The 13,148-nt window shown below is 35.9% G+C and overlaps 1 protein-coding gene across 2 annotated transcripts in view; it reads left to right on the forward strand.

Annotated features, from left to right (window-relative positions):
• USP37 (ubiquitin specific peptidase 37) overlaps window positions 1–13,148 on the forward strand; it is a 68,027-nt gene that overhangs the window by 15,451 nt on the left and 39,428 nt on the right. For both annotated transcript variants that reach the window (XM_016196800.2, XM_016196801.2), the window contains exons 7-10: window positions 586–660; window positions 4,475–4,572; window positions 5,316–5,400; window positions 8,108–8,266. In XM_016196800.2, the coding sequence (XP_016052286.2) occupies window positions 586–660; window positions 4,475–4,572; window positions 5,316–5,400; window positions 8,108–8,266 (417 nt within the window). The remainder of the gene's footprint in view (window positions 1–585; window positions 661–4,474; window positions 4,573–5,315; window positions 5,401–8,107; window positions 8,267–13,148) is intronic.

Consider the following 13,148-nt stretch of genomic DNA (forward strand, 5'->3'; position numbering starts at 1 on the left):
TTGTTGTGCCTGTTTATAAATATCTTTTAGGCCTTTTAGAAAGATCAAAAATTTGAGAAAATGAGGGAGATTGTCTAGTGAATCAAGTGTGTTAGAAGAAGAAAGTATAGAGTGCATTTTTGGTAGATAATTAGTATTCGTCTTATGTGGTTTATGTCAGTGACACATACTGAGTATGCGGATATACAGTATATTAATTTACATGTGGTGTAGAGAATTAGATAGCAGTAGTAACAGTACCTGTCCTTGAGTGTGTTGGTTTATACTTTTTTTTTTTTAAATCCTCACCCGAGGATATTTTTTCCATTGCTTTTCAGAAAAAGTGGAAGGGAAGGAGAGAGGGAGAGAGAAACATCAATGTGAGAGAGTCACATCAAATGGTTGCCTCCCACCCGCGCCCCAAGCAGGGCCAGGGATCGATCCTGCAAATGAGGTATGTGGCCTTGGCCAGAATCGAACCTGAGACCCTTCAGTCCACAGGCGGTTGCTCTAACCACTAATCCAAACCGGCTAGGGCAGTTTATACTTTCTAATGGTATGAGTTCTGACTTTTTAAAATAAGGTCTTTTTCTCTGTTTTCTATAGAACTGAAAAGAGGAAAAGAATGCTGTCTGGCTCAGAGCTGAATGAAGATTACCCTAAGGAAAATGATTCATCATCGTAAGTTGCTTTAAGAGCCTTTAAGGCCCTAGATTGGTGTTTGTTATATTGGTAATTACAACCACTAGGGAAGATTGTTCAATTTATGGGGATTCCGAAGATAGAAGAGCAAAATTTAAAATATTTTGGTGATAGATTCTAGGCTCAATAGAGAATTTGACCATTGCTATTGCTTTGATCATTTCATTGCACTTCTCCCATTGTAGCTTTTTTTTTTAATCTGCAATACTTAGAAGAAGAACAGAGCTGAAGAACTCTAAATAAGTGTATCTTGCTATCTGCTCTTTCAGTGTGAACCCCCTCTTTCCCTCTTCCCTTTACTTATAAATTTTTTTTACCTTATTCATGTGAAAAGTTAGCTTAGGGGTAAGAGGATGTATACCCTACATAGGTTCTAGGCATGGAACATCAATCTTTTAGAGCTATTTTCTTGGTTGAACAAAAAAGTATACACCTGCAACAAGACAGTCACCAGCTCGCATCCTCTTTTTCCTTCATGGGAGGGTCTTTTTTTTTTTTTGTCTTCTAGGGGGAGAAAACTTATTTTACACAGTGATCAGTTAATACCTCATTTAACACCTTAACAAAAATCAGTTGATAGTTAACTGGTATTCGAGGTCAAGAGATCACCATAAAGGAAAAGCTGAAGAAACTATATATTAATTGGGATCTTGGTTCTGCTGCTGTAATACATGTAAAAATCTGGGCAGGTAATAGGACTGGCGTGGTATCTGAAACTACAATCACCATGGACTCAGTCTCCTTTTATCTTGTTGGCCCACTGTCCTTAATAAACTTCCATTTTGTGAACCAAGATGGCTGCTTCAGTCTTCACTTTCATTTCTGCATTCCTATTCGTGGGAAGGAAGAAAGGAGAAAAGGAAGGGCATACAGCTTTCCTTTAGGCTGGAAATTGTATGTACCACTTTTATATCTATCACATTGACCAGAACTTAGTCATATGGTTGTATCAAGTTATAAGGAAGACCAGTAAATATGCCTAGCCCAAATTTTATAATGGTGGAAGAGTACAATGGTTATTTTGGGGACAACTAAATGGCCGTCGTAGTTTGCCCTTCTAGCCACAGAAATACCCGCTTATTACTTTCCCATACATAGAACACTCTTACCTCATCCTAATAGAGACAACTTCCAAGTCTCATTTAGTCCTTGTGTCCAGCTCCAAGTCCAGAATCTCTGGGTTATGTGCAGTCCTTTCCATCAGATCTTTTGGACCATGTGCCTTATGTTTTGGTCCCTAGAAACAAAGGCATATTAATCTGCGTTCCCTACACGTATCATTATACAGGCATATCTCAGAGAGATTATAGGTTTGGTTCCAGACAACTGAACTGAAGGAAATATTGCAATAAAATTACATGAGTTTTTTGGTTCCCCAGTGCATAATGTGTTTACACCACTGTCTAGAAAGTGGGTTAATAGCATTATGTCTTTAAAAAAACAATGTGTGTACCTTAATTAAAAATGCTTTATTGCTAAAAAAAAAAAAAAATGCTAGCCATTATCTGAGCTTTTAGTGGGTCATGATCTTTTTGCTGGCAGTGGATCTTGCCTTCAATTTGTAAAAGAAAAAGAAAAAACTATCTGCAAAATGTAATAAAATGAGGTGTGCTTGTGCATTGCTGGAGCAGGCACAGGATATTCACAGTAAAAATTTACATTTAGAAAAGACAAGAATAGGAAACTGGAGGAGTCACTGCTCCATAGCAGCAATAAAATCTTGCTTGGCAGATATTGTGAAGACAGGGGAGTGAATTCTTGATTAGCCCATGTAGCGGTCTCTGTTCTTTCCTCTGGCAGAAATCCTTGTTCATTGTATTTCATATGACTCCTGGCTTTGTCCTTTGGTAGGCTTTCTTTGTTACCATTCAAGGCTATAGCTGAAGGTTTTGGAAACTGTTCTTCTTTGGGGCCATGCACCTTGTAGCCTGGTGTTGTTCTGAAAGAAGTTTCCATAGAAATCTAGTAGAAGTTTCTTTAAAGGTATAACAGGCAGGCTTTTATAGGGTCCAGAAAGAATTTGGACCAATATTTTGGGGGTTTTTTGTTTGTTCGTTTTAATAAAACTTTTAAATTTTGGAATAGTTTTAGATTTACAGAAAAGTTACAGAGATTAAGTGGAATATTCCTGTGTACCCCTCACCTAGTTTCCCCTAATATTAATATTAAAGTTTTTTCACAAACTACTTTTCCATTTACCTCTTATTTTCTCAGTTTGAGAATTAGAAGCAATTGCATTTCTTAGGGGGTTGGGAATGGTGGTGGTAGATATAAGAAAGGGAATAATTTGGGACATTTTAAAAACAACTTTATCGAAGTACATTTTTATATTCCATAAAATTCATCTTTAAATGTACAATTCAATAATTTTTGGTAAATTTATTGAGTTGTGGGATCATCACCATAATCTAATTTTAGAACATTTCTATAACTCCATCAAGATTCATTGTGCATTCTACCACATTTCTTAAATATCTAGAGATATTGCAAGAGCCATGTTCTCTTTCATTGTATCCCATCCTAATTCAATATAGATACACTGTGGATAACAGATGTTATCAGCAATGGGATTTCTGTTGCCATTACCAAACAAGTGATCCAATTCCAGAATCCTGTCCTTAGAGTGTGCTTCCTAGTTCCAGCTGTTGTAGATCAAGTTCCCCAGAAAGCAGACCCTGAAATGGATATTAGTGTGCAAGTGATTTATTAAGGAAGTATTCCCAGGAGTTACCAGGAAGGGAATCTGGTCAGCAAGACAGTGAAGTACAGGAAATAAAGCATTACTATGATCTCAGACGATCCCTTACTGAAACCAAAATAATGGAATATTATATCAAAAACATACCTAAATTGGTATGGAAGAAAGGATACAAAATAGGGTCAAAGGGAATTTGGGTGGAGCATCTAATTTCTCTGCTACAGGCTTTATTCATAATGGTTCTCTTAAAGTAAAATTTTAATCAAAGCATGAGCATTTATTTGGATGGACCCACTTTAGTTATATAGGTTTAGGTATTGGGGAATAATGGAAATGGGGCTTAAGAAATTTTAACTTTGGCCCAGCCGGGCGTGGCTCAGCAGTTGAGCATCGACCTAGGATCCAGGCAATAGGGGTTCGATTCCCGGTCAGGGCACATGCCCGGGTTGCAGGCTCTATCCCCAGACAGGGGCATGCAGGAGGCAGCCGATCAATGACTCTCTCATCATTGATGTTTCTCTCTCCCTCTCCTTTCCTCTCTCTGAAATCAATAAAGATATATTTTAAAAAAGAAATTTTAACTTTGTGTTCATGAACTTAAAATAGTTTAATCACAATGAATTTAAGTGATAATGACATTTAGTAAATAGCATTTCAAATCTAGACTTTAAGAATGTTTTTATTTGTTTTACTTTTTAAACCTATTTAGTATCAAGCTTGAATAGTTTACTTCTTAATTGATTATTTTGGTCTTTTAGTAACTAAATCATTTCATCTGCTCTTGCTTTTGACTCAGAAAATCTATATAATCTTGCTGTCTCTGGTTTGACTTTTGTAAAAATAGAATGTTCCATAATTTGCTTAATTAATAGGGTTATAGATTTGGGTTGGGTTTTGACTTGGTAATGAAAGCTTATTTTCATGATTCTCATTTGCTTAAGTTCTGACCTCTTGAGGTTTTAACACTTTGTAGCCTAACTTCCAAGCAAATCCATGAATTCATCACTTAAAATGTAAATTTTTTTAATGACAGCTATTTAAAATTAACTGTATCTTTACACACCTATATATATTGAATTAAATTATTGACTGTAGGAACAACAAGGCTATGACAGATCCCTCAAGGAAGTATTTAACCAGCAGTAGAGAGAAGCAGCTGAGTTTGAAACAGGCGGAAGAGAATAGGACATCAGGTAAGTATTTGGTCTTTATATAAGACACTCATTTACTATATGATATATTATATAGATTATAAATAAAACCCGGCACTGGGACATACCTCTGTGTTGTTCAGGAATACTCCATAATTCAGTACTAGTTGTTGGGTACCAGTTTGTATCCAGTACTCTGCTAAAATACTTTTAAAGTATTAGAACTATAAGGGAACTGTTTACAAAGAATCTTCCCTATTTAGCCCGGCCGGGCGTGGCTCAGCAGTTGAGCGTTGACCTAGGATCCAGGCGATCGGGGTTTGATTCCCAGTCAGGGCACATGCCCAGGTTGCGGGCTCGATCCCCAGTCGGGGGCGTGCAGGAGGCAGCTGATCAATGACTCTCTCATTATTGATGTTTCTATCTCTCTCTCCCCCCTCCTTTCCTTTCTGAAATCAATAAAGATACAAAAAAATAAATAAATAATTGGTTGGAAGGAAGGACATAAGAGTAGGGCTGATGTAAATGAGAAATTTCTGATTTTTCCTGATAAGGAGTCAGCAATACTGTTCAAAATGAATAAATGAAACATAGTTTTTTAACTTGTGCCAGGAGAGTATTCTTGGCTATCACAGCCTCTCCCACAGTATTCTGTCTTTCAGCATTTATAGAACTTGGATGAAAAGGGGGAGTTACATATAAACAGGCCTGATGCATAATTTTATTATTAATTGAACTTCAGTGGTTGATTTAGGAATTAAATTGTTCCTGTGTTCATTTTATAGGGCTTTTACCCTTGCAGTCATCCTCTTTTTATGGCAGCAGATCTGGATCCAAAGACTACTCTTCCAGCAGCACTAATCTAGACAGGTATGCATTGGTTATATGCCCTGTGAAGAACTTGAAGAGCTCTCTTCAGAATATTGAATGACGGGATAGGCTATGCATGAATACCTTTTTTCCTCTCTTCTACATCAGCTTTTGTAAGATGTACCTTAACTTCAACAGGATTAAAGCTTATTACATCTTTAAGTAAACTAAGTGAATACCCTAATTTAAGAAACAAAATTGATGAGAATCATAGACTCGTGACATTTTAGTTAGAAAGTACTCTACAAATGTTTTAGTTCAACATTTGGAAAAGACTAGTCAAAAATTTAATTGCTGTCTGTAGATATAGATTAATTTTTTGAGATTTAATAGATATATAAGACAGTAGCTAAGCACTTGTCAAGAAAGTATGATTGCAGAATGCAGCACAGAGGAGCAATGGTAAATGTAAAAAGTGAGGGTAATGGTGCTATATAATAAATGTGGTATGTAATGAATGACCTATTAAGTCTTATTTTGGTCTTTACTGAAAATTCAGAGTGCTAAAAACATCTTGATTATTTATATAAAATTATTAAGGTGAAGTAAAGAATTTGATAATGTATATTTAGGTATATAAGGCCTTGGGTGGTATCTCAAGCACTTTATGACGGCAATGTAACTAAGTTATTTGAATTTAAGAGAGAGGAAGCTTGGCTTCTGTGTATTAGAAGGATCTTAAAGGAATCTTAAGTTTTTTTTAAAAAGTCCTAAATTTGGTTTACAAATTATTTATTAATACAATACAAATTTCTTCTCAAAATAATAAAATGAGCATATTCATTGCACATAGCACTGGTTGAGGGGGGAAATTTTTTTTAATGCAAAGCTGCACTCAAAGATGGGGGAAAATTTCCAGATCTGTGACAAAACTAATATTGAGTAAAGGCTGACTCCATAAGGCACGTGGCAAATATAGACAGGAGTCAACTATTTAGGCCTGGGTCTTCAAAACTAGCATGAGATTGGGAACTGAACATGAACCCAGACCAGAACTTGGTTTCTTATATGAAGCTACGTGAGGGTGGATATCTACAACTGCTCTCTGTGCTAGTAAACCAAAGCAAAACCATAAATGTACTGCTTGCCTGATGCTCCCTGAGCAGAGAGCAAATACACGGAAATGGGAATTGCAGTGATTGGTACCTGCTTTAGTGTTCTCTTCATAAGGGCAAGAATTCTGAACCTCTAACAAAGTCCTATGCAAATTAGAGGTCCAAACCGAGGCAACTACTGAGGAGGTCAAGACATGATCATGGAAACAAATATACCCTGCATTGTCCAAACTACAGTATTTAGGACTACATTGAAAGGGATAAAACTGAGAAAGCTAATGATAACTTTTAGGGTAGAAGAACAGGGTTGTTTGGGAAGAGGCATTTGGGGGTTTTTGACATTAATGGTTGTTACATAGGTATTTGCTTTATAACAGTTATTAAGCTCTACATTCACCTTTTAAAAAATTAGTAGACCTCATTTTTTAGAGCAGTTTTAGGTTAACAGCAAAATTCACCAGAAAGTACAGAGTTCTAATAAACCTCCTGACCCCACATACATGTATGCAACTTCCCTCACTATTGACATCCCGCACCACAGTGGTAGACATTTGATTTTTATGCACTTTTTTGTATAAGTAACTTATTTCACAATTTTTTTTAAAGTAACAAAACCAAACTGTGGCTATTAGATGGCCTAGCCAGACAGTAAGTCGTTTGGAGATAATCAGTCTTTCCTTATAAGAAAGCAAATCATATTCCTACTTCATGACATACAAAAAAATAAACATCCAAGCAGATTAAAGAGGAGGGAAATAGGAGGGAAAACAGATCTTAAAACTTTTAAGGGAAAATATAGGAAAACATTTCTGCAATCTTATGCTACAGAATGAGTCTTAAACAAGACAAAAAACTGAAACTGTAAAAGAAAAATGATAAACTTGACTATTCAAAACCTGAAACTTAGGATATCTATTAAACAAAGGATTAAAATATAGACTATGTAAATAACTGCAAATCTTTAAGAACCCAGTGTAAAACCCAGGGGTGCACAAAAAGCAATTTAGAGAAGAGTAAACAATTATAAAAACATGTTCAACTTCAGTAGTAATCAGGAAAATAAAATAGTGAGATCATGTGTCACTCATCGAATTGGTAATAATGTAATGGAGGTCATGTGAAGAAATGGAAGTTCACTGCTGGTGGAAATAAAAATTGGTACAGCCTTTTTGGAAAAAAATCACACTATCTAGGAAAATTAAAAATGAAAATTAGATATACTCCTAACATCTTCACTTTTCAGCATATAAACGAGGAAGTTCTCAGGGAGATTGGATAAGAGTATTGGTTGTGTCATTTTTTGTAACAGTGGAAAAAGTTAACTGCCCAAATGTTTTTAAGACTAGGTAAACTAATGTATGATATCCATTTCCTGGATAAAAGTGAATTAAAAATAAAACTTTATTTATAGTTTTTCTCAAGCTGTTAACTTGGATTATTTTGATTGTAGGTTAAGTAGGTACAGTATTAAATGCTTCTTCAGTGCTCTATCAACAGGCGTGGATTTATGGAATTTTTCCTCAGGTGATCATTATTACTGATATTTCCCCAAATTTAGATTTTTTTTCTTAGACATTTATTTCTCTGAATCTGCTGGGGGGGAAAGTAGTTTTCAAAATTGTTTTTGCTTCTTCATTTTTTATTCTTTATAGGACTAATGTTTCAAGCCAAACTCCCTCTGCCAAAAGAAGTTTAGGATTTCTTCCTCAGCCAGTTCCTCTTTCTGTTAAAAAACTGAGGTGTAATCAAGATTATACTGGCTGGAACAAACCAAGAATGCCCCTTTCCTCTCATCAGCAGCAACTGCAGGGGTAGGTAAATTCCTTCATTTTGCTTTGTTTTTGTAAAGTGATTCAACTGAAGTATGGTTGGCTGGTTGGTTGGTTGGTTGGTTGGTTGGTTGGTTGGTTGGTTGGTTGGTTGGTTGGTTTTTTGTTAATCCTCATGGGAGGGTAATTTTTCCATTGATTTTTAGAGAGAGTGGAAGGGAGGGGGGGTAGAGAGAGAAACATTGATGTGATAGAGGCACATTGATTACTTGCCTCCCACATGCACCCCAACCTGGGCTAGGGATTGAACCTGCAGCCCAAGTATCTGCCCTTGACAGGAATCAAAACCATGACCCATCACTGCATAGGCCAACATTCTAACCACTGAACCACACAGGCCAGGCTGAAGTATGTTTTGATTGTGGTGAAAAATAATGATGAAAGGAGTCATATTATAGTTATAAAATATTTGCTCACTGATTAAATATTTATCATATTTATACATAATAAGTTCACTGTTTGGTCCAATTTTTGAACTTCGAATATGTATTATTCATCATAAAGCAGAGAATGAGTAATCTCCAATCCCATACACTTCATCCTGTTACTGAGATGCTTCAGCATTAAGTTTTATTTATATCCTCCCCAGCCCTTTCATATATTTTTATTCAACACAAAAGTAAGAGCATAGTGTAATAATGATAATAGTAGCAGTCTTACCTAACGTGTTTATTATGTGCCGGATACTGTGTGCTGTGTTTCTTAATGGATTTTTTCTTTAAATCCTCTCAACAGCTCAGTGAAGCTAGATGTATTAAAAGTCTCCTTTTATAGATAAAGTAATAACTAAGCCTTGGAGAAGTTCATTAACGTGCTCAAGGTGATGCATAGTCAGTAGTACATCAGTAGAAAATCTTTGCCGTTGGACTCCACTTGCATTCTTAACCACTGTGCTATGTTTCTTCTCTTTTCCCTCATTTTTTTTCATTCCACATTAATCATGGGCATCCTCACATTATTAATATGTAACTTTCAACCATGTTAATATGCATTTAGATTTCCCTTTTTTTCAATTATAATCCAAGCTAGAATGAACATTCTTATATGCATGATGTTTTTAACATTTGTTGGAACTTTCCTATAGGGTATATTCTTGGAAGTGGAATTATTAAGATTAAGGAAGGCACTTGAAATTTTTGATTACATCAAATTGCTCTACCAGCTTGTTTGTTTTTAATCTTACTCAAATTACTGTGTTTTTCTACCAGCTTTCAGATTATATTTTTATTTGAATGAGTGGTGTTTGCCAATTTGGCTTCTCTATAGTAGTTTATATGCTTCATCTTAGCAGAAAACAACATAAAATTTGCAGTGAAAACATTTCACTTTTCTGCTTACCTGTTCTTTTCTTTGAGTCTCTTCTTTTCTGCTCTGTCTTCTAAAATGTTTTCAGTTTAATTCTTAATTTCCTTTGTTCTTCATTCTGATTGGTCTGCCTCAAATTATTATCTTGGTGTCTCCTTACTAGATAGCATTCTTACATTAGTCTTATGTATCCCATTTTGTGACCATTTTTCATCCAGATTTTGTCTCTGTCTACCTTGATCTTATTTGTCTCACTTTTATTGCCTCCTTTTGTTTATTTTATAGTCTACTTCTGGTCTCTATCATTCACCTCCTTCAGAGTCTTTTGATGTCCTCATGAGTTACTCACCCTTGGCTCTCCAGGTTCCCTGTCTACCCTTCAGCCTCTTTAATTTTTGTATGGTACCTGTACTCATCTCTAGAAATACAGCTTTCCTTTTTTTAGACTTTTCTTCCAGGACTTACAGTGCACTATTTCAAGCTAAGTATTAAGGATAGAGGACTCCTTAAAAAACAAACAAACAGAGTAGAAAGCTGCCAGGTCTAGGGGGGTATTGGAGGCTACTTATTTCCAGTGGTCCTCACAAATCCTCCAAAACACAAAAAGTGAATGAGGAATGCAAAGAAACACATACATAACCCTTCAGCATTACTAGAAGACAAAGAATACCATCACCTGTCATTTCAAAACTTATTTTCTCCAGCTTGTGCACTTGAAAGCTTGGATTGGCATTAAATCTTGTTCATCCCTTCATCAAGTTTCTTGAAAATGATGCGTAATCTACTTTCTAAGTAGAGAAGCAGACCAAAAATTCCCATTTTCCTACTGTTTTTAGCCTGTGGGTGCTGATCGGAACGGGATGCTTAAGAGATTCCGTGAAAAAGAATATGTAAGAGTAGAAGACGTAGATGAAGAACAGAAAGAACATTACTCTAAGAAAGAGAAATTCAAATACTAACTACTATAATAGTGAATATAGGTCTGGATCTTGGTAGTTCACAGCACTCATTACAGGGAAGAGGCTTGAAAGTAAGTGGTATCAGAAGTAACAGTCTCAGAGAAGCATTACTTGTAGAGGAAAGAATCAGCCAAATCTAGAGACTTGGCTTAGAACCAAAAGAAAAAAATGAGAGGAAAATTAAGGATTATTCTGAAATAAAAAGTAAACAAGACATCCCGACCCCTCCTCTCCTACCACAACCACAACCCGTTAAAGAAACTGCACTCAACTAACAGAAGAGGATGTGCTTGAATTAGGAACTCTGTCCACAAAATGAATAAGAACATAAAAAATACAGGCCATTTCCATACAGAATTGTAAGGGAAAAAATAGAAAACATAAATCAAAAAATTGAGGCCAATAAAAATCCTACCCCCAAATCAACATGAACTGTAAGAAAACTGTTATATTCCACTCTAAACCGAATATATATCCTCATAAGCATTTGAAGATATGAAAAAAGCACCATGAATCAGGAATTCAAACTAAGGATCAAAATGGACAATCAGGAAGAAAATGACAGTTGCTTGAATTCAGAAAACATAGAGAAGAAGAAAGACAACATGTTAGAAATTAAGTCTAAATTAAAGTTCCCCAAGGGAAAATAAATTCAAACGAAAATTTAATAAGGGTCTTTGAAGGAAAACAAAAATATCCAAGGAGGAAAAAATGAGATAAAGAAGTATAAATGGTCAGAGAGAAAGTTTTTGGACAGGCCAGGAAGGTTCCAATTACATTAAACAGCCTTGGCCAGTGTTTCCTAGTAGTTGGAGTGTCAGCTGAGCACCAAAGGGTCAAGGGTTCGATTCCCAGTCAAGGGCACCTGCATGGGGTTGCAGGTTATATCCCTGGCCCTGGTTGGGGCACATGCAGGAGGCAACCAATCTATGGGTTTCTCACATCGATGTTTCTATCTCTCTCCCCTTCTTCCCTCCTTCCCTGCCCTCCCTCCCACCCTCCTACTGTCTCTCAAAATCAATGGAAAAGATATCCTTGGGTGAGTATTAACAAAAGAACAAAAAAATCAAAACAATGAAATAGAACTAGTATTTAAAACTATAACCCAAGAAAAATTCCAGAAATAAAATTACTGAGTCTATGAATTGAAAAAGCTCTCCAGGTACCTAGAAAATTGAATGATCAAGATAATGTCTTAGGGCCCCCGGCCTGGCGTTGCTCAGTGGTTGAGCATCGACCTAGGATCCAGGCGATCATGGTTCGATTCCCGGTCGAGGCACATGCCTGGGTTGTGGGCTCTATCAATGACTCTCTCATCATTGATGTTTCTGTCTGTCTCTCTCTCTCTCCCTCTCCTTTCCTCTCTGAAATCAATTAAAGATATATTTAAAAAAAAAAAAAAGATAATGTCTTAGTACAACAATTAGACTTTAAAGATGAGGGCAAGAAAAGTAAACACCAAACTTCTCAAAGTCATCATTCAAAGCATTTTCAAGCAGCTTAGTGAAAGAAAGAATGAACATAGATTTTATGCCAACCCAAGCTTTCAAGTATGCAAGCTGAAGAAAATAAGTTTTGAAGTGGAAGAACTCAGAATACTATATAAGAAGGCTCTTCCTGAGGACTCTAAAGAGTATAACCAAGAGATGATGAGGGAAACCTTGACAAAAGATAAATACTGAGCATTCCATATATTCAGCTGGAGAGCTAAAACTCAAACAGTAGTGGGAACACATATAGAAGGATTAAATCTTCTGACAAAGGAGTATAACTTTAACTAAAATGAAATGGAAGGAGAGAGGCAATAGTGAAAACATAGAATAGTATATTGTGTCGGTGTGAGTCAAAGGATGCCATATAAAATGGACAGGCTAGGCTTAAGAAATGAGGGTTAAGGGCACTATAATAAAGTATAAATACAGATATAACCACTAAAACAAAAAAGTACAAATAAGTTCTTAGAACAAAAAGAAATATTTCTAAAACACACCAGATAGGTAAGTAAAAGTGTAACATAAAATGACAGTTGAATCCAGAAATATCAGTAATATCAAGAAATGTGAATGGGCTAACTCATTTAATAAAAATATTTTCAAATTGGCTTATAAAGCAAAACTCAACTGTGTGCTGTATACTAGAGATAACCCTAGAACAGTGTTTTAAAAGTTTTAAAATAGGGGTTGCCGCCCAGCTGGGCGTGGCTCAGCAGTTGAGCATCCACCTAGGATCCAGGAGGTCGAGGTTTGATTCCCGGTCAGGGTACATGTGGGGTTGCGGGCTCGATTCCCAGTCGGAGGTGTGCAGGAGGCAGCTTATCATTGAGGACTCTCTCATCATTGATGTTTCTCTCTCTCTCTCCCCTTTCGGTAAAATCAGTAAAGATATATTAAAAATAAAATAGGGGTTGCAGTCCTGATGCTTAATAAAGTAGACTGTGTAAGGACATAAAAGATTATATATTATATAAAATACAATTGTATATTTAATATTTTACAAAGTAAACACATGTATTTTATTTTAAATTATCATAGAAAATATATAAATTTTACATATTAAAGTATATAGATACTTCATTTTTGATATGTTGCTAAGTTTTCAAG

The sequence above is a fragment of the Miniopterus natalensis genome, chromosome 8 (genome assembly GCF_054644295.1).
Source record: "Miniopterus natalensis isolate mMinNat1 chromosome 8, mMinNat1.hap1, whole genome shotgun sequence".
NCBI classification, from domain to species: domain Eukaryota; kingdom Metazoa; phylum Chordata; class Mammalia; order Chiroptera; family Miniopteridae; genus Miniopterus; species Miniopterus natalensis.